Consider the following 25,703-nt stretch of genomic DNA (forward strand, 5'->3'; position numbering starts at 1 on the left):
TCAACAATTAGTTGTTCTTCATAACATGGGACATATTTGGAGTTACTGTAGTGCAGACATTTTCTTCTGTTCCTTGTAAAACCTAAGAAATGAATTTGTTATTGTCTTGGTTTGGGATGGTATTGTTACATTTACTTGTTGAAAGATTTAACCATTGCACTGATCATTTTGTTTACTTCACACTGTACAAAAATATACTTTGATAAATAACACAGGTGCATCACTTGTCTCTACAAAGAATCCATAACAGAAGTGTTGCCAATCTCTTTCAATACTTAATTAAATGTATAAATATATACCAGTAACACTTTGTCTTACTTAATTAAGAGAAAAGAGATGGAAGACCAATTTTATGACATAAAAAACTAGGTTTTGGTTTTGCCAGGGACTCTGTCAGTAAATCTGCCAACTGATCCTCAGTTGAGATATGCTGAATGCCTTACCCACCTTCCAATACCTGTTCTCAGATGAATAAAAATACTTTATAAGTCTTACGTAATGATGGAACTTGGGACTTTGTACAAGTTTCACTGTTGACTGATTGTCAACCTTAATGACTTTAATTTCCATTAGCTTTCTCATTCCTCTAAAAAGTCTATACAGACTGTTACAGCTACCTGCTCTGCTTCTGTTGTAGATGTGGAGTCATTGCTTGTCTTTGACTAAGCCCGGAGATAGTACCACCTCCATATGTAATATCTACATCATATGTCAAACATTCAGCTTGATGCAAACTTGAAATATAACTTATTTCACGATACATTTTTAAGGGTATTTGAAAATTGTTTTCCCAAGAAAATAGTTAAACATAATTCCAAGAAAACATATAAAAAACCTTGGCTAACTAAAGGAATAAGAATATCTTGCAACCGTAAAAGAGAACTGTATCTAACAGCAAGATGGAGTACTGACCCCGAAATTGTTCAATATTATAAAAACTATTGTGCGGTACTAAGAAAAGTTATTGAAAAGTCCAGAAGCATGTGTATCATGTCTGAGATCAGTAACTCTGATAATAAAATTAAAGCAATTTGGAATATTATTGAAAGGGAAACAGGGCAACCAAGAGCACAGGAAGACTTTAGTGCTATAAAACTGAATGACAAGTGTACTAACAAACAATCAGAAATTGAAAATATTTTCAATAATCATTTTTTAAATGTTGTGGAGAAAATAGGATCTAGATCTTCACTAGAAGAGGCAACGCTACTAATAGAAGAGGCCATACCTGTGCAGTTTGAAACAACTGTATTTCCACCAACCTCTCCCTCTGAAATCAGTAAAATAATAAACTCACTGAAAAGTAAAAGTTCTTATGGAACTGATGGCATTTCCAGCAAGGTACTTAAAGCTTGTTCCCCACAGATAAGTAGGATTCTCAGCCACGTATGTAATAGCTCTTTGGAGCAGGGTGTTTTCCCCGATAGACTGAAATATGCCATTGTAAAACCATTGCATAAAAAGGGGATACGTCGGATGTCAACAACTACCACTCAATCTCTCTTCTGACAGCTGTATCAAAAATTTTTGAGAAAGTAATGTGTTCAAGAGTAGCCTCCCATATTTGTAAAAATAAAGTACTAACAAAATGTCAGTTTGGTTTTCACAAAGGCTTTTCAACAGAAAATGCTATATACACATTCACTGATCAAATATTAAATGCTCTGAATAACTGGACATCACCCATTGGTATTTTTTGTCATCTCTCAAAGGCCTTTGATTGTGTAAATCATGGATAAGCTAAATCATTATGGTTTGAGGGGGGCAGTGCACAAATGGTTTAATTCATACTTAACTGGAAGAATGCAGAAAGTTGAAATAAGTGGTTCATGTAATGTTAAAACAACAGCTGATTCCTCAAACTGGGGGGCTATCAGTTACGGGGTCCTACAGGGTTCGGTCTTAGGTCCTTTACTGTTCTTGATATACATTAATGACTTACCATTCCACATTGATGAAGATGCAAAGTTAGTTCTTTTTGCTGATGATACAAGTATAGTAATAACATCCAAAAACCAAGAACTAAGTGATGTAATTGTAAATGATGTTTTTCACAAAATTATTAAGTGGTTCTCAGCAAACAGACTCTCTTTAAATTTTGATAAAACACGGGATATACAGTTCCATACAGTAAATGGCACAACTCCAGTAATAAATATAGACTTTGAACAGAAGTCTGTAGCTAAGGTAGAATTTTCAAAATTTTTAGGTGTGTCCATTGATGAGAGGTTAAACTGGAAGCAACACATTGATGGTCTGCTGAAACATCTGAGTTTAGCTACGTATGCTATTAGGTTCAAAATGGTTCAAATGGCTCTGAGCACTATGGGACTTAACATCTTAGGTCATCAGTCCCCTAGAACCTAGAACTACTTAAACCTAACTAACCTAAGGACATCACACACATCCATGCCCGAGGCAGGATTCGAACCTGCGACCGTAGCAGTCCCGCGGTTCCGGACTGCAGCGCCTAGAACCGCAAGACCACCGCGGCGGGCTGCTATTAGGGTTATTGCAAATTTTAGTGATAAGAATCTCAGTAAATTAGCTTACTATGCCTACTTTCATTCACTGCTTTCATATGACATCATATTCTGGGGTAATTCATCGTTGAGTAGAAAAGTATTCATTGCTCAAAAACGTGTAATCAAAATAATTGCTGGTGCCCACCCACGGTCATCCTGCAGACATCTATTTAAGGATATAGGGATCCTCACAGTATATATATTCACTTATGAAATTTGTTGTTAATAATCCAACCCAGTTCAAAAGTAATAGCAGTGTGCATAGCTATAACACCAGGAGAAAGGATGATCTTCACTATGCAGGGTTAAATCTGACTTTGGCACAGAAAGGGGTAAATTATGCTGCCACAAAAGTCTTTGGTCACCTACCAAACAGCATCAAAAGCCTGACAGATAGCCAACCAACATTTAAAAATAAATTAAAAGAATTTCTATATGACAACTCCTTCTACTCATTGGCTGAATTTTTAGATATAAATTAAGGGAGGGGAAAAAAACCAACTTAAACATTAGTGTCATGCAATATTTTGTTTAATGTAATATCTCGTACAGACATCTTTTATTAACCTGACATGTTCCACATCATTACGAAGTGTCGTATTCATGATCTATGGAACAAGTATTAATCTAATCTAATCTAATCTAATCAGTATTGTTGCACTCTCCAAAGCCCACAACACTGTAGCAATCTAATATGCCGCTCCATAAATTTGGACAACAGATGGTGTCTAGGTCACATGTACCTACTACATACCAGAGTACTTGCTTTAGTATTACTTCATCTTCTCTAGATGCCAAGTCAAGAGTTCGAGACAAGAAGCTCACCCTGTAAGGCAGGTCAAGGTCTCATTCCAAGCATCAGGTAGATCAGTGCTCCAAGTGCCTCTTAATAGGAAAAGTTGCTCTTCCCTGCATTCTTTCATTCTGCTTGTAATGTATGTGGTTATTTTACAATTAATTTTGAGACAGATTTGCAGCCTTGAAAACTTAAATGCTCTAGTATCTTCTTTGCATAAGCTTGTTGGCTTATCTTGATTGCACCATCATTAAAGCACTTTATCTCAAGTTTTTGGAAATATGATGCTGGTTTCACAGTGATTTGATGCCGGTTTCACAGTGATCTTGCATTCCCAGCCTTCAACTCATCAACAAACTTTCTTGCATCCTGCTGATCACTTGCCATAACTAACCCACTGTCTGCATAAAGAGCAATTAAGTTTTCTCTTGATGACAAGTCTTGTTTTCTATTTCTCGTTACTTCCACTGAGATTAGTCTTTAAAAGAGTGTCTTGTAGTGATGTCATTTTGTTTTTCATACCTTGCTTCCAATGGAAACTTTGTGTATTACTTACAGCTTCTTTATATGATTCTGGCTCTTCATTTGTTTCATTAATCATCTCTCCAGTGAGCATTACAGAGACTTGTAGCCATGACAGTTTCATTAATGTTAAGCAATTTTGCAACTATTGATGAGGCTGGATAAAGAGTTCCCCTTCTCTGGTATCAGCAATGTCCCCTTCATTCTCTGATTCTCCAGAGTGCATTGTTGGAGTTTGCCTCATCTTGTTCAGCTGCATATTTTCCTTGATTACTTTGCTCAGTATTCTGCAATAGTAATTTGACTGGTTCTTCACAACTTGCAGGCCCTTCATGGAAGATTACATTTCTGATGAGAATGGGTTTGTTTCCTTCTTCCACCCAACTTCTGTAACACTTGTTTCCATCATACCCCATGAGATAACCCTTGACAACATTCTTATCCATTTTCTGTCTACTTTGAACCAGGATGTGGGCATACCATGAAGAGCCTATTATACATAAATTGATTATTCTTGACGTCTTGACTGACCACAGCTTGGACTAATTCCTTCAAAAGACGATTTTGCAGTTTGATTTAGAATGTACACTGACACCCCAACCAATTCTGCCCGCACAGCTGCTGGAAAATTAGCTTCTTTATTTGGGTACTTGCAGGCTCTTGCCATCTCATTCTCACTTCCATCATTTGGCTGTGATGTGTAAGGTTCTCTCAGCTCCTGAGAACACTTTCCTCATGCAGTATGTCCTGAATTTCTTTACTGTCAAATTCTCCACCATTGCCTCTTAGCTGCTCTTTGACTATAATGATCCAGCATCTTTGAATGTTGAAGAACATATTTCAAAGTATCCTTAACTTCAGATTTTTGCCTTATGTTATAGTAGTACCAAAATTTCATGTAGCTGTCTTTGAACACAAACATATATCTCTTGTTCTGAAAAGATTCATTGAAAGGTCCACAGATATCACCTGTCATCAGTGCACCTGACATTGCTGTCTCCTCTGTCTGACCAAATGGCAAGTGATGTGCTTTGCCATAAACATGTGGATCAAAAAATACCTTTTCCAAGGGCACACTTATGTCTAAACCTCTTTGTAACATTTGTTTGACATGGTGTTTCCTAACTCTCTCAGCATCAGCTGCTTTAATTTGACTACATTTCATCTCCATTGTTTCATTTTTTTATGTTCATCTTATATTCTCCTTTCAAACCACTGCTTTCCTTTTATGCCCTTCTACAGTTATAGCTGCTGTCTGTTTTCTGTACAAGTTGTAAATACACTCCTTGTATTTCACTCCTGCTGCCTTCAGAATTCCAAAGAGTGTATTACAGTTATCATTGTTAAAAGTTTTCTCTAAGTCTGCAATGACTATAAACATAGGTTAGTTTTTCCTTAACCTTTCCTCTGAAAGAAGTCTTGGGGTCACTCTAGACTTGCATGTATCAGTTTTTCTCTGGACTCCAAACCGATCATCCCTGTAGTTGCCTGCTACCAGGTTTCCATTCTTCTGTAAATTATTCGTGTCAATATTTTGCAACTATGAATTTATAACATGCTGGAACTGTAGTCAGTGCTGCGTTAAGAACTCAGATAATTATCATAAAGCAAAAATTTGTGACTGTAGGTGTGAATTATCTGTACTAGTTGGCATTATGGTAAGTGAAATCCAGAGCCTAAAGGCTGAAGTTACTCTCTTAAATGAGACGGTGTGTGAATTTGAACAACAGTGCCTGATGAATGACTGTAGGCCTAAACTAAAAACCAAGAAAAGCTTTCCTGCCGTCATTACTCAAAACAGGTTTCAAATTCTCAATGAAATAGTGGAACAAGAACATGTTCAGTGCATGCAAACTAGAAGTAATCCTTCAAGCAGCAAAAAAACTGTCAGTGATAAGTTCAGAAAACACCAAGTCCCAAACACGTGTGCAAAACGTGAAACTGAACATAAACAAACTGTCCAAGGAAATGGAATCTGTGAAAGTACATGCAAGAAATTGTCCCTAGAGAAAAACGGAAGAAACGACGACAATCAGAAACACAAGCAGGGCCAGATTCTATTATATGGAGACAGCCATGGATGTGAAATAGCGCAAAACATTGCAAATGTGCAAGACAACTTTGCAGCTGTAGGCCAAATCCAGCCTGGAGCCCCTCTTTCTGCTGTGGTGAAGCCATGCATGCAGGATTGTGACTCCTTCTCATCCAATGACTATGTCGTTATTATGGGAGGTTCGTAAGATGTAGCAAAAAATCAAGCAAATTATGCAATTAGACATATGAAAATGGTACTGGGTGAGTTAAATGACACTAAAACAATTGTTGTCAACATTCCACAGAGGCATGATCTTATGAAACAGTCTATTGTGAACTGGAAAGTTCATAAAACAAATGATATGATTAAAGCTCTATGTAGTAAATTTCAGAATGTGTCTCTAGTAGATGTCAGCTGTCTAGAAAGGGAGCTGCACACATCTCATGGTCTGCACATGAACAAAAGAGGCAAAAAGATTGTTAGTAGCAAAATTATTGAGGAAGTCAGGTGACATTGTTCACAAAGTGATGAAAAGAAGTCCATTGCCATAGGGTGATACAACCCACCTCAACAAAACCTGCCACAACACCAGCCACCGCTGGCAAGCCAGGGAAACTTGTAAAGCCTGCTGGCCTCATTGATAGTCCAAAATTATCCTATAAGGTCCAGCAGGTAAAACTCGGCCTTAAAATCATACTCCAGAATCTTGGTAGTCTTAGAAATAAGCATAATGATCTAGATGTAATTTCACGGATTGACAAACCCGATATATTAGTTGTAACTGAGAAATGGTACAATGAAGCTGTGATTAGCATTAATCAACCACTGTGTATGAAATTCTGCACAGCCTTCAGTAGAAAAGACAAGACTGGGGGAGGTGTAACAATTTTCACTGTAAATGAAAGTAATTTTAATGTTATTGATGTGAGTGCCTTCTGCTTGGAAGGAGTCTGAGAATTTGCTGCAATAAACCTAAAGTGGGGTAGAGATAACATAACAGTTATCGGTGTTTACAGGCCATCTGCAGTAAATACAGATACCTTTTTGGTAAATCTTTCTGACTTGCTTGTATATATAGACACAACATTTTCTGGGCCAAATGGTCATGTAAATATTGTAGTTACAGGGGATATAAATATAGATTTATTAACAAATGATGTCAGCAGCAAAAAGTTACATTGTCTGTGTGATGAATTTAACCTGACCCCACTCATTCAGGAACCCACTAGAGAAATTGGTAATAGTAAAACATGTCTTGACAACATAATAACAAACATGACCCACCTATCCCACAGTGCATCGGTTTTAAAACTAGCCATCTCAGATCACCATGCAGTACAGCTTAAATTGGAGCTCCATGAGGCCCCCACTGTCACCACAAAGCAACAGTTTGTAACTAAAAGAATAATGTATAATGGCAACATAAATAGACTAAACTGCATGCTAGCACAAATAAAATGGTTCAAAAATAATAGCTTTTCATATGATAGCTTTGCTGCTGACTTCTATTAGTGCTTTGATACCACATGCCAGTTGTAATAACAAAAACGAAACAAACAAAAAATATAAATAAAAATATTTGGGTAAATAGTAATGCCACTGAAGTGAGGGAAAAATTAAAACTGCTCCACATTGCAATGCTGAATAATAGAGAGATTCCTGAGCTAAAGGAAGCCTTCAAAATATATCAAGAGCACTATAAGGACTTACTCACACAGACCAGCAGCAACTAGGTTGCAAATAAGCTTCAAAAAACACACAATGTAACTGCTGGCATCTGGGCAGTCTTAACAGTTTTAGAACCTGCACTGACAAATCCTGTATGGACTTTACTATTAATCACAATGGCATACTCATAAAAGACCGACTGGAAATCGTAAATATTTTAATGAATATTTTTCTTCCTTAGGGGAAGCCATAAATGATAAACATAAAAACATGCACTACAGTTTTAAAGGTAATACATGTGACCATAGTATATATCTAGACCCCACAAACTGTGCAGAAACAATGGGCGTCATTAGCTCTCTAAAACCCTCTAATTCAGCTGGGCATGATGGCCTAAATATTAATGTTTTAAAAGCCTGTAGCCAAAAGGTTTAAAAGCCTGTAGCCAAAATGTCTCTATACCTCTGTCTGTAGCAGTCAACAATAAAACAGAATCAGGCACCTTTCCAGACAGACTAAAAATAGCACAGGTAACAGCCATTTTTAAGAAAGGTGACATCAACAAAATAGAAAACTACAGACCAGTCTCAATCCTTCCTGTCTTTTCCAAAATAGTTAAGAAAGTTATATACAACAGGATTATAAACTTTCTTAACAAACAAAACCTGATGTTTGAAAATGTAAATGGATTCCTAAAAGGTAAATCAACTAGCACTGCAGCTGCTCAACTAATTGAAGAGGTGTTAGGGGGTATCAAAAGCAAGGAACATGTGGCAGGTGTATACCTAGACCTGGAAAAAGCCTTTGATTGTGTGAATGTTGACATCCTATTAGACAAGCTATAGAACATGGGCATTAGAGGCGCTGCTTATGACCTAATAAAGTGTTATATGAGCAATAGAAAACAGTTTGTTCTACTTAAAATGGAAAGTGGTGTCTACACATCAGAGATCACTTGCATAAAATATGGCATGCCCCAGGGCTCGGTGTTGGGCCCCCTTCTGATCTTGATCTATGTAAATGATATTAAATACTGTACTATAAATTCCAAAATTGTTCTGTATGCCAATGACACATCCATTGTGTGTAAAAAGGAATCATGTAATGAACTAGAGGCCAAGTGTAATAATGTGACAAAAGAAATTGTTCAGTTTTTAAATGAAAGCCACTTAAATGTAAGCACCAGTAAAACATGTTTGATGGAGTTTAACAAAAGTAGTATGAATAATGAAATTAAATTATACATGGGCAACAAACTGGTAAAGAAAGAGTCTAGTGTAAAATTCCTTGGTGTAACAATCCAAAGCAACCTGAAATGGGACACACATATTGACTCCCTAGCAACTAAGTTGTCAAAAAATATATTTGCAATCAGTACTATTAGCAAGTTCTGTAAAGACACTGTAGTCCTAAAGACTGCATGCCATGCTCTTTTCTCCTCTCACTTGAACTACGGTATTGAAATTTGGGGGGGCAACAACCAAAGCTAATCTAGATAAGCTACTCATTCTTCAAAAAAGGGGTGTGAGAATAATCTGTGGAGCAAAATATAGAAAATCTTGTCACAACTTGTTTCCAAAAACAGAGGTGTTAACTGATATAAACACATACATTCTAAAAGCCATATTGCTTGTGAAAAGACTGCACCCAAACACTTATTCAGATTTCCACCAGTACAATACTATAAATAAAGAAAGATTTTACATTGGCAGCCATAGAACAGCACTTTACGAAAAGGGGGCTCAGTACGCAGGTATAAAGTTAGCTAATGCACTGGCTAGTGCAGTCATGGCTCTTCCTACAAGTAAACTGAAACATCAGTTTAAGAAATTTTTAGTAAAACACCCTTTCTACAGTACCATACTTATATGAAGAACAACAAATGCTTTGTGAAATTAGGTGAATAGAAATCAGTAAACATCTTATTGTAATTTTTGTTGTAAATTATGACATATTCAGAAGAATGTGTCTTGTGTATTGTACAAATAACTTTAATAATTACTGTTTCTTTGTACATGTGCAGTGTACCATTTGATGTTGAATAAAGCTATTATTATTATTTCTTTCCTTTCACAGACATTATGTCTGGTTAAAAATGGAATGTGACACAGACCTTGATCAAACGTGACTTCCTTTTAACTGTACGGTATATGTTACATTGCATTTAGGAACTTTCGGGTAATTGAACATGTAACAATAATTACAGATTTCTGTAGTTGTATATATACGTTTGGATGTAGCTGTATTGCGTTGATGTACTGATGAATATTGTGTGGTATGACTCCTGTAGTTGATAGTATAATTGGTATAATGTCAACATTATCCTGATGCCACATGTCCTTGACTTCCTCAGCCAGTTGGATGTATTTTTCAATTTTTTCTCCTGTTATCTTCTGTATATTTGTTGTATAGGGTATGGATATTTCGATTAGTTGTGTTAATTTCTTCTTTTTATTGGTGAGTATGATGTCAGGTTTGTTATGTGGTGTTGTTTTATCTGTTATAATGGTTCTCTTCCAGTATAATTTGTATTCATCATTCTCCAGTACATTTTGTGCATACTTGTATGTGGGAACATGTTGTTTTATTAGTTTATGTTGTATGGCAAGTTGCTGATGTATTATTTTTGCTACATTGTCATGTCTTCTGGTGTATTCTGTATTTTCTAGTATTGTACATCCGCTTGTGATGTGATCTATTGTTTCTATTTATTATTATTTATATTATTTATTATTATTACTATTATTAAACTGATGGTTTAGTAATATTCACATCTGTCTGCACATGCTTTCTTTGGAAGTGGAGCTATTAAATTCCTTTTGTAGTCTGAGGATATTTCACCTTTCTCATACATTGAAGTGGCTGGGTCATGGCTGGTTCTTCCAAGGTTATCAGTAGCTCTAAGGGAATGTTGTGTATCCCAGAGGCCTTGTTTTGACTTAGGTCTTTCACTGTTCTATAAAATTCTTCTCACAGTATCTCATCTTCATCTACTTCCTCTTCCCTTCCTATAATATTCCCTTCAAGTCCATTACTCTTTCATAGCTTCTCTACATATTCCTTCCACATTTCAGCTTTCCCTTCTTTGCTTAATACTGGTTTTCCATCTGAGCTCTTGATGTTCATACCATTCTTTCTTATCTCTCTAAAGGCCTTTCTAATTTTCCTATGGAAAGTACGTATCTTTCGCCTTGTTATATATGCTTCTAAAGCCTCGTATTTGCCCCTTCAGCTATCTCTGCTTATACACCTTGCATATTCTGCCAGTCTCATTTTTTAGACATTGTATTCACATTTGCCTGCTCCATTGGCTGCATTTATATATTTTGTTAACAGAACAACATAGTGCAACAGCGATTAATATCTAACTGTATTTCAAGATAAGGATATGGGCCCCATAATAAATGGTTTATCTGATCATGGCTGTCATGTGATAATGGTCGAATAGCAGTGATAAACCATCCCCATGAATAAGGTTTAACCAAAAAGGGAAAATTAAAATTTGACTGATTTGTAAATGCTGACTCAGTAGTACTATTCAGGGAGAATTCACAGAAAGACAAAATGGAAACACAGTAGATGAGAAATTTAATTTTTACATAAAATATTCTTATGATATGAGGCAGGGACAATTACAATGATATCAAGAGGAAGGGATCAATGTATTTTGTGCTAGGAAGAGACACTTTTCTTTACAGTAGAGGATTAGTTGCAATTAAGTCTTGAAAGTTCTCTACAAGCAATATTACAAAACCTTTCATTGTGTCATCAGCAAGGTACACATATATTAAGTAATTCCTATTAACTGCCATGTACAGGCAGCATCACAGGTTACTTCTTGCAGTGAAGAATAAACCAGCAGCCAGCTCCTGTTATAAAGATATTTAATAGGAATGAATAGTGTCATTATTGGCTTCCTACCAACAGGCAAATCTTTGGATGGCTGTTCACATTTAAAATTACGTTATTCTTTATATATGACATTTACCAATTCCAGAACTCTTGGCTGTCAACTTCTCACTCCCTCAACCTTTCTGGTAATTTTTCACCCTATCCATTGCTGTGCCCTGACACTGTATTCATCGTTCTTCTACATCTTTCCTCTCTTTCTCTCTCTCCCTCCATCTCTCTCCCTCTCTCCCTCTCTCTCTCTCTCTCTCTCTCTCTTCTCTCTCTCTCTCTCTCTCTCTCTCTCTCTCTCTCTCCCTCACCCCCCCCCAACCCCCCCTCACACTCGCACACACACACACACACACACACTCCCTTTCTCTCTCTTCTCCCCTTCTGTGGTTCTCACCTGATTTAATTACAATGTAGCTGCTGCCATTAAAAACCACTCACATCCACCTCTCCTGGCTTGCAAAACCTCACTAACCCCTTATGTTCCAGTTTTTATCAGTGTGATTGATTAATGGATGTTCTACTGAGTTGGTTTTCCAATTTATACATTTATGAATTTATAAAAAGGAATCAACAACTCAGCAGAACACACAGATCATATCATCCCCAGGGTAAATTCTTAAGTGTATGTCTGTGTAGATGCTCACAAGTCAATGAAATTTTCTGTGCTATTACATGTACCAATGCATTATCCACCAATCAGATACAAATAATGCAACAGAACAGTTAAAATTATGCATAATTAGTACATAAAGCACAGCATGTGTATATGAAATATGGCTCCAGATTATAATAGGTAATCTTTAACTGCCATAGACAACACACATAGTTCAGTGTACAATGAGCTGTTACCACTACTGGCATGACAGCAAAATAATTTTTGCAAGGCAAAAATACTTTCAAGTTATTCACACTAAGAAGGCATTTGATTTATTTCTAAGTGTAATAAAACTGTTTTGCACCAAGATTAACTGGACAAATGATAGAATATCATTACATAACTGCACACAATGAAACATGAGATAATTTCCTTCCAAAATACATACTAACTGATTTCGGAATACTCAAAGAAAAAGACAAAGGCACAAAATAATAGGTCACTGTATGTTGTAAGAAACATGACCTTGAAAGCAGTGACTGAAAAGAGAAGAAACACATTCACTTACAGAAATGTACCAGCACAGCCACATTGCATTTAGGCACACACACATAGATCATAGCATGTAGCTAAGGTAATCACTTCAAGTATATGATAACTCAGTGAAAGTTTTGTGAAAGGCAACCATTAATTTTACCCAGAGCAATTTAAACAAGTTACTTAGTGGAATGCAGCATGAAATAATATTTAAACTAAGACCTTTTTACAGCAGGATGGTGCTGGTAAGTAATCACAAACATCGAAATTTAATTTGTTTTAGTTGTGTACTGTAATAGTTGTTATCAAATTACTCAGGACAGAGGAACTGATTTTAGTGAGCTAGGAAACAAAACAAAACTGAATTTTAACCGAATGGCAACGTATTTATTGAGAAACATTGATTCTAATCTAATCTAAATCCAAAGTTCTTGTAACCCTCCTGGCCTCAACTTTTGTTAGTCATTGTCCTCTCCCATCCAATCCCTTCTCTGTTTCCATTCCAGCACTACACAGCCCTCATTCCTCCATTGCATTCAGTCTTTTTAATCCTCTCCTTTCCTGCTATCCCCCCCCCCTCCCCCCTCTGCACATTTCCGCTGCCCTCCGTCTAACCTCCCGACTGTGCATAGCTTCCCTACCCTCTTTCCACCTCGTTCTGCACACTCCCCAACATCATATCACTATCCACCACCTCTACACTACCAGCCCTCCCCCTGCCCACCCCAGCCTCCTCCTTACCCCCACCCAGTCACCACTCCCATCATGCACTGGTGGTGCTGCTGCTCACAGTGTGGCCTCAGTCACCTGAGACTGCAGTCATGTGTGTGTGTGAGTTGCATTTGTGTGAGTGTGTATGTGTGTGTTTGTCGTCTAATTTTGATGAAGGTCTTACTGGCCAAAAGTTATATTTGTGACAGTCTTTGTTGTTGTGCCTATCTGCGACTCAGCTTCTCCACTGTGTCGTGAGTAGCAACTTTCCTCATACAATATTGTTACATTCCATCCTGGGTTTTCCATTGTTTGGTTCTGATCTAGTGATTCATATTAAAAATAAGCTAGGCTCTATATGAAGTTGTGGAAACAATGCCAATGTGCTATCATTGGAGACATCCTGAAGTTTGAGCAGCCAGTGCCTCTGGTCTCATAATTATATCCAAGTCATCGCAAGCTTAATCATCACAGACACACTTCTGTATCAGCCTAGACATCTTTAATAGACCAATGAACAGTTACAGTGCACTCATCACAATATGTGGCCCAGCAAACTTCAACATGTCTGATGGAATGGGATTGTACTGTATCTCACCTTTGTACTGCAGTCCTTGGGCAGCAGATATCAGAATTAAATCACAAAATCAGTGCCTGCCTGAACATTCATTTCAAGTATGTATGTTAACAGGATTTACAAATATATAATCAATGTTTCATTTCATAATTATTCATTGAAGAATTTTTGTAAAGTAACTTTGTAAACAAAATAAAGAGCTGAATAAAAAGTTCTCTGTTTACTTGACCCATCGAATTTCGATAAAATCCTAAGCTAGTAAAAAGCTAACAGTTTTGATTTAAATTATAAAAAAGCAGCCAGAACATGAAATGAAATGATCATATGGCATTATTGACTGGGAGATCCCAAGTGGGGTAGTTTGACCACTTAGTGCACATCTTTCTATTTGTTGTCACTTAGGGCACTTGTGTGTCAACAATGATAAGATGAAAAGATGACAACAACACAAACACCCAGTCCCCAGGCAGAGAAAGTCTCTGACCCAGCTGGGTATCAAACCCCGGACCCAGGATCTAGAGGTAGCAGTGCTAGCCATTAGACCAAGAGCAGCCAGGGAATGTCTCATGAATAAATCACACAAGTTGGAGCATTCAATATCCAATACATAATAAGCAAAACATGACAGTTTAATTGGCTTCTACTACACCTTGCTGGTATGATTACATTACATACTCAAAGAAATATGAAACACTGCATTGGTAATTTAATATTTTATTATTAGTAGTAGTAGAATTAGTACAAATTGAGAAGTTTTAGAGTTTTTTTTATGGTTTGTATCCTTTGAGTTATGTGTAATATCTTAATCTGTCATAATTATAATAATAAATATTAACTATAATAATCATGTAATATATTACAGAGTGAGAAGTTGTTGCAGTCAGCCTACAACTGTGGCTGGTATGAGTGCGATATTCGCTTCAGGAATGTATCATTCATCCTCATGCTGAGAGTAACGTGTCCACTAAAGATTACAGTTGGAAAAACAATGTCACTGTCCAGGCAGACCTTCCTTCAGGTTAGATATATATAAAAAATTTGGTGTTTATGTGACCAGTAATACACTAATTTTACAAGCAGTCCTGCTTATCAGATGGTATTCAACAATTTACTAATCAGATTACTTTCTCAAAAACAGTTGAGCCTATTAAATTTCTAGACTGGTTCAAATTGTGTCATTTGCATACAATTTACAACACTTCAAAAAACTACTAATAGTCAGATAGAACTGACACTTAATGTATTTTTTCATTATTGCTCCAAATATTAAATTTCTAAAACTGGTAGGAGTTTCAGCATAACACACTGAGAACACATGGGGATTTTTGAGTGAAAATTTGCCTCCTGGAAGGCTCAATAAGAGCAACTTCAATGCAAATAAAAACTTGGAAATATTAGATTATGTTGATAAAATGTTATGTACAAATAGAGATAAATGTCCATGGTCACAAGTTTTATGCAAATATTCAGATGACCAAAAATGAAGTAATACTTCCAATGGGTAAATGACAATGCAAAGAAAAATTCTTCCCATTCTGTTCTTGGAAATTCTCCCTTATTCTGTGACTAAATATAAATTTATTTCTAGTCATCGCAGGATAGATCAAAACTATTTTCTCCATCATATGAAACATTTTGATATTCTGGTAACCCAACTTAAAATAGTAAATTGTTCAAATTTAGTAATATTTGTAGATATGGCAAGCCATCAGCCATGTCCATTACAGTTACTGTAACAGTTACTATAAAAACTAACATATTATGTCACATTAATTTTCTCTTTTAACAGGAGTGTATACTGTCTGCATTTATTGTAAATGAATGCTATTTTCAAATCTGTTAGCGACCGTAACCTCAAAAACATTCCACAGAAATAGTAAATTTTCTATTAGGTTTTTGTTGTTGTCATAACAGATATCCTGATTTGCCTGTTAACTGATTTAGTTCTAAAAGACTGCTGGTAATACTTGTAGCATATCAGATTCATAACTTAAAGAGAATCAGCAAGCTTAGTTTAAAGTTATTTGTCAACTATTCTGCAAAATACTGCACCAGCCACAATGCAGCCCCACTGTGCATGCTGTTCTTGGGTATGGGAGAAGTTAGTTGCTATTCATAAGCAGCTTCGTTACAGGATCATTTAGTAATCGCGAAAGCGTTACGGAGATGATAGATAAACTCCAGTGGAAGACTCTGCAGGAGAGACGCTCAGTAGCTCGGTACGGGCTTTTGTCAAAGTTTCGAGAACATACCTTCACCGAAGAGTCAAGCAGTATATTGCTCCCTCCTACGTATATCTCGCGAAGAGACCATGAGGATAAAATCAGAGAGATTAGAGCCCACACAGAGGCATACCGACAATCCTTCTTTCCATGAACAATACGAGACTGGAACAGAAGCGAGAACCGATAGAGGTACTGAAGGTACCCTCCGCCACACACCGTCAGGTGGCTTGCGGAGTATGGATGTAGATGTAGATGTAGATGTAGAAATCCCTCTGACCATTGTCACCTGATTGGAAGATGCTGCAAATGGGTGTGTCTAGAGGTCTCCTGAGAGTCGTGTACTAGAGATACCAAGGATACCTCAAGTATTGTTCTCTCCAGTGGATGCTGTCTCCTCTGCATGTACTTTGGATCTCTCACTACTCATCGACTTGACTGTGAGTGGCGTGTCAGTGATATTGCTAACAAGAGAACCTCCCCATCGCACCCCCCTCAGATTTAGTTATAAGTTGGCACAGTGGATAGGCCTTGAAAAACGGAACACAGATCAATCGAGAAAACAGGAAGACGTTGTGTGGGACTATGAAAAAAATAAGCAAAATATACAAACTGAGTAGTCCATGCGCAAGATAGGCAACATCAAGGATAGAGTGCGCTCAGGAGCGCCGTGATCCCGTGGTTAGCATGAGCAGCTGCGGTACGAGAGGTCCTTGGTTCAAGTCTTCCCTTGAGTGAAAAGTTTAGTTTCTTTATTTTTGCAAAGTTATGATCTGTCCGTTCGTTCATTGATGTCTCTGTTCACTGTAATAAGTTTAGTGTCTGTGTTTTGCAACCGCACTGCAAAACCATGCGATTAGTAGATGAAAGGACATGCCTCTCCAATGGGAACTGAAAACATTTGATCACAAGGTCATAGGTCAACCGATTCCTCCACAGGAAAACACGTCTGATATATTCTATACAACACTGGTGACGGCATGTGCGTCACATGACAGGAATATGTTGTCGACCCACCTAACTTGTACACTTGGCGAATGGGTAAAAAGATTCTTCTACCTTGCCCGATTTAGGTATTCTTGTGGATGTGATAATCACTTCCAAAAAAGTGATGAAAAGATAACAGACAGTCAGATATTAATTGTCTGAAAATAAAAAATTAAACTTCTCACTCGAGGGAAGACTTGAACCAAGGAACTCTCGATCAGCAGCTGCTCACGCTAACCATGGGACCACGACACTCCTGAGCTTACACTATCCATGATGTTGCCTATCTTGTGCATGGACTACTCAGTTTGTATATTTTGCTTATTTTTTTCATAGTTCCACACAACTTCTTCCTATTTTCTTGATTGATCTGTGTTCCGTTTTTCAACTTATAACTGTGCCAACTTATAACTAAATCTGAGGGGGGTGCGATGGGTAGGTTCCCTTGTAAGTGCTCTGTAGAGCATGATGTGTGAGACCTTTGAGTGAGAGCTTACGGTGTTATGCCCATACTCCTAACCAACAAGTCTGAGTGCTGTCTTCCACTGAAATTGAAACTGAGCCAGTGAAACTCACTTCACATGTTGGGAAACATGCTGTGTCCCATAAATTTCTGCAAGTACAACAATATTTATACAAGGGTGCCGATTGGTACAAAAAAAGTCATAATGACAAATAATATGCAGTGCAGAGAAAAAAGCAAAGGTGTCTGGGATGCCATACAACAGGAAACAGGGAAAGAAAAATAAAAGCATAATAAAATACAGATAAAAGATGGGGGAAAAGTAATAAATGAATCAAACATTGAAAACTGCAGGTTGGAATATCAACAATATCAGGAAAAGGATAGATTGCTACTTACTGTAAAGATGGACCCTTTGAGTAGAGGACAGGCACAACAAAAAGACTGTTACACTTCATTGGCCAAAGCCTTCTCCAGCAAAGAAAACACATACACACTCACACAAGCATGCACACCTCACACACACATGACCGCTACCACTGGCAACTACAACCAGAATGTGACTGTCATGTGAATAGCAATATGGAGTGTGGTGGGGAAGAGGGGGGGATAGCAGGGTATGGGTAGGTAGAGAGAAGAGCACTGTTTGGTGGGGCGTGTACAGACTAGAGACTGCCAGGCACTGCATCGGGAGGTGGGGTGTGGGGGGAACCACAGGGAGTGAAAAAGGAGAGGAGCAGGGAAGGTGGAAGGAGGGGCAGGTACAATGGCAGAGAGCAGCACACAAAGAGAGTGACGGAATCCTCCCTTTCAGATTCCGTCATCCTATTTGTGTGGCACCCTCTACCAATGTACCTGCCAATCCCCAATCCTTTCCCCTTCCTTGCTCCACTCCTTTTCTGTTCGCCATTTTTCTGCTATTCATGTAACAGTTGTATTCTGATCAGAGCTGCTGGTGGTAGCTGTCATATATGCATGAGGTGTGCTTGCTTGTGTAAATGTATGTGTGTTTTCTTTGCTGAAGAAGGCTTTAGCCAAAACTATAGTGTGTAACAGTCTTTCTGTTGTGCCTGTATGCAACTCAATGTGTCATGTTTATGGAGGGTAGCACTGTATCCTTTTCCTAATACTGTTAATAAATGAATCAGCTACTGCAGAAAGGGGATGAATCAAGAAAATTGCAGAACTGAGTTAAGATCGCCATAGCTTTCTTTGACCCTGTATGCACATTCCTGTGCAGGAATGAGACAAGTATGTTGAATTTAAATGTGGAAACCTGGTCATTTCAGAAATAGAATAAGTCAGTGACTTGTTCCTTTTATGCACTGAAGTAACCGAAGGGCACACACATGACAGTCAACAAGCGGAGTTCTGGGAAAATCTTGAATAAACTGGATTTAACAGAAAAAAAAAGAAAAGTTTCATTAGTAGTACACTTAAGTTTAATGAAAGTGATTATTCCACAAATACAATCAATAACAGAAGGTGAACAGTACGCAACAAGTCAACTGGGTTGGAAAGTCTGTACTGACCTGGGAAAAAGAAAGAGAATAAGAATAAAAAACACACTGCTCTTCTTTGGATCTTCTCTACTTCCTCTATCAGTCCTGTTATTACAGATATAAGACTGATGAGCAGTATTCAGTTAATGTTCAAACAAGGGCTTTGTAAGCTGCTTCCTTTATGGGTGGACCACATTCTTCCAAAGAATCTGTCTGGCATTTACCTTAACTGCAATTAGTTTTAAGTGATCATTCCATTTTAATCACTCCATGTGCATGTGCATACTCCAAGATATTTTATGGATGTGATAGCTTCCAGTGATTGTTCTGAAATCATGTAATAATAGAATAATGGGTCTTCCTGCCTATTTATGCACAACACGTTACATTTATTTATATTGAGAGTCAGCTACTAATTCCTGCACCAAAAATCAATCCTCTCCATGTCTTCCTAAATTTTCCTTCAATTTTCTAGCAGTGCAACCTCTCTGTATATAGTAGTATTATTTGCAAAAGATCACTTGGAACTTCCAACGTTATCTGCTAGGTCATTTATATGTACTGTGAAAAGTAACAGTCCTATAAAACTCCACTGAAGTAAGCATGGATTTATTTTTATGTCTGAAGATTTCTTGTAGTTAAAAATGACATGCTGTGTTCTGTTTGCTAGAAGCCCTTCAACCCACTGACATGGCTGGTCACATAATCTTTATGCTCATATTTTGTTCGCTATGTTGCACTGCAAAACTGTATTCAATGCCTTTTAGAGGTCAAAAAACATGGCATTAACCTGGGTGCTGGTATCTGCTTTTTTCTGGGTCTCATGGACAATGGTTGTTTTTGGAACACATGTTGACTCTTAGAAAGAAGATTTTTGGTCTCCAGAAATCTTGTAATACACAAGCATACAAAACATTCTAACATACTAAAACAAACCCAATGTCAAGAGATCTAGGCCTATAGTATTATCTGTCTATTTGATGACCCTTCTCGAAAATAGGAATGATCTGCACCTTTCTCCAATCACAATGAACACTTTCCTTCTCCAGAGACCTATGGCACACTGCTACTAGAAGAGGAGCAAGTTTTTTATCATACAAATGACAATAAAAAGAGGCAGAAGTATGTCACAAAGCATTTGCTTGTCTGTATGGTATAGAGAAGAAACACACTGAGTGATTGTGTGTTTTGCTCTATTATTGAGAATCCCTAAAAGACAGATGGGGAGGACAGAAAGAAAAATGGAATACTATAACATGAGAAAAATTACATTTGATTCAGAAACATATCCAGTCTGTCACATCTAAAGATATATATTACAGCAGCAAAACAGTAAAGTATTTAGATGCTCATCTCAGTGCGAAAATAATGTATGGCCTCTTTATTGCAAAATACATGAATAGTGGAGTGAAATAAAAGGTTGATTTAAACTACTTTTGTGAAAATTTTTCACTGAGCTTTGGCCAGCCAAATTGGATGTGTGCGGCAAGTGTGAGGAGTTAGGGGTTAAAATAAAAAGTTAAGATTAGTGTGCATCTGCCAAGAGAGCAGCTACTGGAGGACTTATGGTTAATAAATGTTGCAGTATGGAATTTAATTGTAAAATGCAATCAAGAAATTCATGAAAAATATATAGAATGAGATGATGTTCTTGGAATATGTTTCAGTTTTATGCAGAACCTTCTTTGGCAAATACACCAGTGCATGAAATCATTTATTATAGACAGTTGTGGGTGAACATACTTGCCATTCAGAATCTTAAAAAGACAATTAAGTATACTTCTATTCATATCATGAAGGCACTGGCCATAAATCTCCAAATGGAGTATGTTTGTTTCTGCTTCATTACATTCAGAATGATATCCCGTCTTCAATGGAAGAACTGTGTATTTTTTCAGACAACTACAGGGATAAAAAGAAACATCATAATGTTAATCAACTTCAATTTGCACCAACTTACTTGGGAAGCATTAGGAATAACAAGTGTATCTAATGACTTGTTCTGGTCATAACTATCAGATAGGGTACAAAGAGTCAAAATAAGGCAAAACTTTTAGTGTAACACTTATCAGAACCAAAACAGATTATTATACGAATTCCTTATGGTAGCATAATAAGCTCAGCACTTCTCCTCATAAACACAAACAAATTTCCTTCTACTGTTAGTCTTGGTAAAACATGATTCTCTTTGATGATGAGAGCAAAATTACAATCACTGAAAAAATAAGAGAACTCCTTGCAAAGAAAACTAATGAAACCCTCAAGGAAGTTTACACTTGGTTGATACGCAAGTTACGTTGCACTATAAAATTCTCATGAATTTCAGTTTGAAGAGAGAAAATGACATTCATAAATTAAAGCAGATGGTATCTCTATAAGACTGTGTTAAAAATTAAAAAAAAATTCTATGAATGAATATCATGAAAAGAATAGCTCTTACTCACCATACAGCAGGCAGAGATACCACGTTGCAGATAGGCAGGACCAAAAGACTATCAGAACATGAGTTTTCAGCCAACAAGGCCTTTGTCAGAGATAGAAAAAAACACACACACACATGTCGCCTCAGCAGCCATTTTCTAACAATCTTTTTGTTGTGCGTATCTGTGACACAGCATCTCCACCATACCATATGGTGAGTAGCAACTATCGTTTTCATAATATTGTTACATTCCATCCTGGATTTTCCAGTGTAGGAATGAATATGGATTTTCAGATTAAGTGGTTGGAATATACAAAAATATTTGCAAACAGAATGTCACCAGTATGTTAGGCCATCGGGGTCACATCATCAGTCTAAAACAGCCAGTACTTTTTAGTTACACACTACTCATATCTACACTCAGTTACAGGGTCGGACAAAATTATGGAAACATGATGAGAAATGCTAGCTTGAACATAAGTACAGATGCTAGCTAAGCTTGCAAGTAGCGCTGCTGAATTTGACCATGAATGGCACCTGTGCAATGTTTGCAATATGTAGCAACTGTGTCATGGTCAGAACATTGTTCTGTGTAGTTACATGTGCATTATCTCAGAGCAAAGTGAATTTGAACATGGGAAAATTGTTGGTGTTTTCGTAACCAAGGTAGACGAAGCATTTGGTGTTTCAAGAGGCATGATATAGACTATTTGTGCATACTGCATACAGGAAAAGCAGAGGTACATCTCATGGTCCAATATTTGTTCCCCAATCTTGATACTGAGTTCCAAGGCAACAGGGCCCCTGTTCACACAGCTCACATCAAGGAGGACTGATTTTGCGACCCAGATTCATAGTAAAAGTCTGATCAAAACACTGGGGATTTTAACACCGTCCGGCAACACCAGAGTGGTGTCATGAGCATAGTATCGCGCAGTGGCCAGTAGCAGCACTTTAGTATCTTTTGCATTCTGTTGGTGTTTTGTTTAGGTAACAATAAGTTACACATGTCAACAAGTGTTTTGTTTTTATAAGTACTCGTGACGAAAGAGACAATAGGATTATTTACGATGAATGCGTGGACGTCTTGACTGACATTCCAGATGACTTGGACGATTGGGAAGAAGACATTGGATATCAAAGAAATGAAAGTGAAGCAGAATCGTAGGAAGATAGTGGAATACATCCAAGAAGAATTCAGTGAATGCTACGGTTGCCAACTGATTTGGCTGAAACAGACGAAGAAGACAGTGCACAGTGGTCAGACTTTGATTTACCAAGAACCAATAATAAATTTGAAGGATACCTGGGTCCAAACATATTTCCCAAAGATACACAGAGTGTCAAGGATATTGTACAATTACATATTGGGAACGATCTATTTTAATATATTAGCAATGAAACCATAAAGGTCTACAGTCAAAACTGCAATAGAAGGAAAATGGATTTTAAAAAATGCCAAATTTGTCGCTGTTATGGGACCCGAACTTAGAAAATGGTTTGGGCTTACTATCCTTATGGGAACTGTAAGAAAAGCAAGAATCAACGATTACTGGTCAATGAGTCTGTTGATAGACAAACCAATATTTCACATAACGATGTCCCGCAACTGATTCAGACAAATATTATCATTTTTACATTTTTCCAACAGCAATAATAAATTGGATAATGCCAACCAGCTTCTCAAAGTGCAGTTTGTAATGGATTATTTTTCCAGAAAGTTTAAAGAAACATTTAATCTAAGTCAAAACATCTCAATTGATGAAGGAACGATACAGTGGCTTGGACAGTTAAATTTTAAAGTTTACAATCCGTCGAAAAGTACGAAATAGGCATACTCATTTGAATGCTGTGTGATTCGAGTACAGGATACATTTCCTCATTCAAGATATATTCCAGCATTGGACAGCCTTTAGCAAAAACAGTGATGTAACTAATGACACCTTGTGATGGAACGAGGCATCACCTCTGCATGGATAATTATTATAACAGTGAAGAACTTGCAGAGAAGTTACTTGAAAAAAAAATTCGAGTTTGTGGAATGATACAGCAAAATAGAGGTTTTCTGGAAAATTAAAGTGTGCAAAAGTCAATGTGTTTGAACCTTGTCATCAACAGGAAGGTGACAAGCAGCCAGTGACAAGCCAAAGAATCCAACTTAGCACTGCCAGCGCCAAGCGAATGAATTTGTATGAGACATACAGACGGCAAAGTGTTAACATCAACATCAATACATTATCAGTCAGACATGCATACAAAAAGTAACCTTTATAATTAGTGCACAAACATCTCTGTCCATTATCATGGAACAAAATCTAGAGTAAATTTTTATTTGCTGAGAAAGAATAGATGTAGTATTTCCTGCAAGGAAATAAAACAGTCAGTGAATTTTTTAAGGCTTTTGAAGTGCTTACTGAAACAAAGTTATTTAAAAATGCAATTAGAAAGTACCTGTTAAGCAATATATTCTACCCAGTGAAAGTTTACTTAGATAATACAGAGAAGAGTTTTGCCACAAATGTATCAAAAGTAAGTAATAATAAAGTGTCCACTTTCATGCTCTAATTTTTTCATTACAAATATTAAACCAAAGCTCTGCAATGAATAATACCAAAATTTTATCCCCTTTCTGAGCTTAAAATCTCACTTATTATGGATAGATGCTCATTCAGTTTTTCAGGCCAGCAAATGGGGAGTTGCAGTACATAAAATGGAAATAAAACATTACCACCATGGTCCTGAGATCAGCTGATAGTGTGTTCAGTGATGATGAGAAATGAATGAATGCCATTGCACTAGTCTTTTATATTGTCAAATAACTTTCTGGCAAAAATGTATAAACAAAGCAGTATTATATGGTATGGATAAACAGAATGAGGTTGCAATGTTTTAAACATACTGATGCTGTATTATGAAAGATGGAGTCTCTAGTGTACATGCAGCCACCCTAATTTAGGTTTCTCATGGTTTCCCTAAATTACTTCAGCAAATGATGGGATGGTTTCTTCAATAGACCATAGCCAACTTCCTGTCTCATCCTTGTCAAACGAGACTTCCAAGTATGTAAGTGACTCTACATATGAATTGTATTTTTTGATCTTAAACTGTAATACCCAAACATGTCCAGTATCATTCTAAAAGTGATTCACAGATGAATAAAACAAAAGCAACAACAACAACAACTACTACTACTACTACTACTTCTACTACTACTACTATTACGACTAGAATGTGTTAATGACAAACATATTTTAGCACTCTCAGCAAACATCTGGCATTTGTAGTAAAAGTCAGTACTTTCATTTAGAAGTAGTCTTTATCAGGAAACTGTCACAATTAGCAGTTGTTGGAAGCAATACCACTGCCATGCCTTTAAGTCACAATAGAGTGACACTTCAATGTTGCTGAAGTAAGACGCCAGAACAACTGTACACATTCAAGGTAGGATAACTAATTTTGTATCCAGCAACAGTTATTTCTTGCATTTTTGCCTGTTAAAGAAGAAGAAGAAGAAGAAGAAGAAGAAGAAGAAGAAGAAGAAGTAATACAGAATTTGTCTCAAGTAACAATGAGTAATAGCTGACATATTCTGTGTGTCAGAATATAGGGAGGAATAAGCACTGTCTCGCACTTGTCTCTTCGTGTCAAAACATATCTGTCTGTGTAAATCGCAATGAGTAATACTTAACATTTTCTGCCCATCAGAATATAAAGAATAGCGAGTACTGTCTCACACTTGTCTTCAATTGTGGTTACGGTGTTTGATTGTTTATTGCCAGAATGAGTTACAAGCAGAGCACTTGTCTCTGAGAGCAGAAGATAATACTCAGGAACCAGGAATTACTGGAGAGGCCTAACATCTAGGGCAGCTCATTTCCAAAGATATATTGCCACTATAAGACATCTCTCAGAATTAAGTTGAACTACTGGGAAAACAAATTGGTCTTAAGCTGAATTCTATAGTGTTTGCACCTTTAGTCACTCACTATGAATCACAACTGTCCTCTCCATTGTAGAATCACCTGTGCTAAGCATCCTTGGAGACTTTCTCCCTCTCACTCCATTAAATGTGATTTAGTAGTCCTGAGTCTACATTGCCATCAATGTTCTTGTTGCGCTGCTCAGATCACACCTTCGACCAAGCTGGTGATAGAATCTGTACCAGGATGCAACACATTACAATTGCCAATTACCCTTTATTTTGATTATCACTGTTAGCATTCAACCGCGATTCTTAT

General features: G+C 37.1%; 1 protein-coding gene across 1 annotated transcript in view; it reads left to right on the forward strand.

The window, feature by feature from the left end:
* LOC126095326 (odorant receptor 85c-like) overlaps positions 1–25,703 on the forward strand; it is a 53,020-nt gene that overhangs the window by 21,754 nt on the left and 5,563 nt on the right. The window contains exon 3 of the mRNA XM_049910131.1: positions 14,732–14,887. Within this exon, the coding sequence (XP_049766088.1) occupies positions 14,732–14,887 (156 nt within the window). The remainder of the gene's footprint in view (positions 1–14,731; positions 14,888–25,703) is intronic.

This window comes from Schistocerca cancellata, chromosome 8, assembly GCF_023864275.1.
Source record: "Schistocerca cancellata isolate TAMUIC-IGC-003103 chromosome 8, iqSchCanc2.1, whole genome shotgun sequence".
In the NCBI taxonomy this organism is placed as follows: domain Eukaryota; kingdom Metazoa; phylum Arthropoda; class Insecta; order Orthoptera; family Acrididae; genus Schistocerca; species Schistocerca cancellata.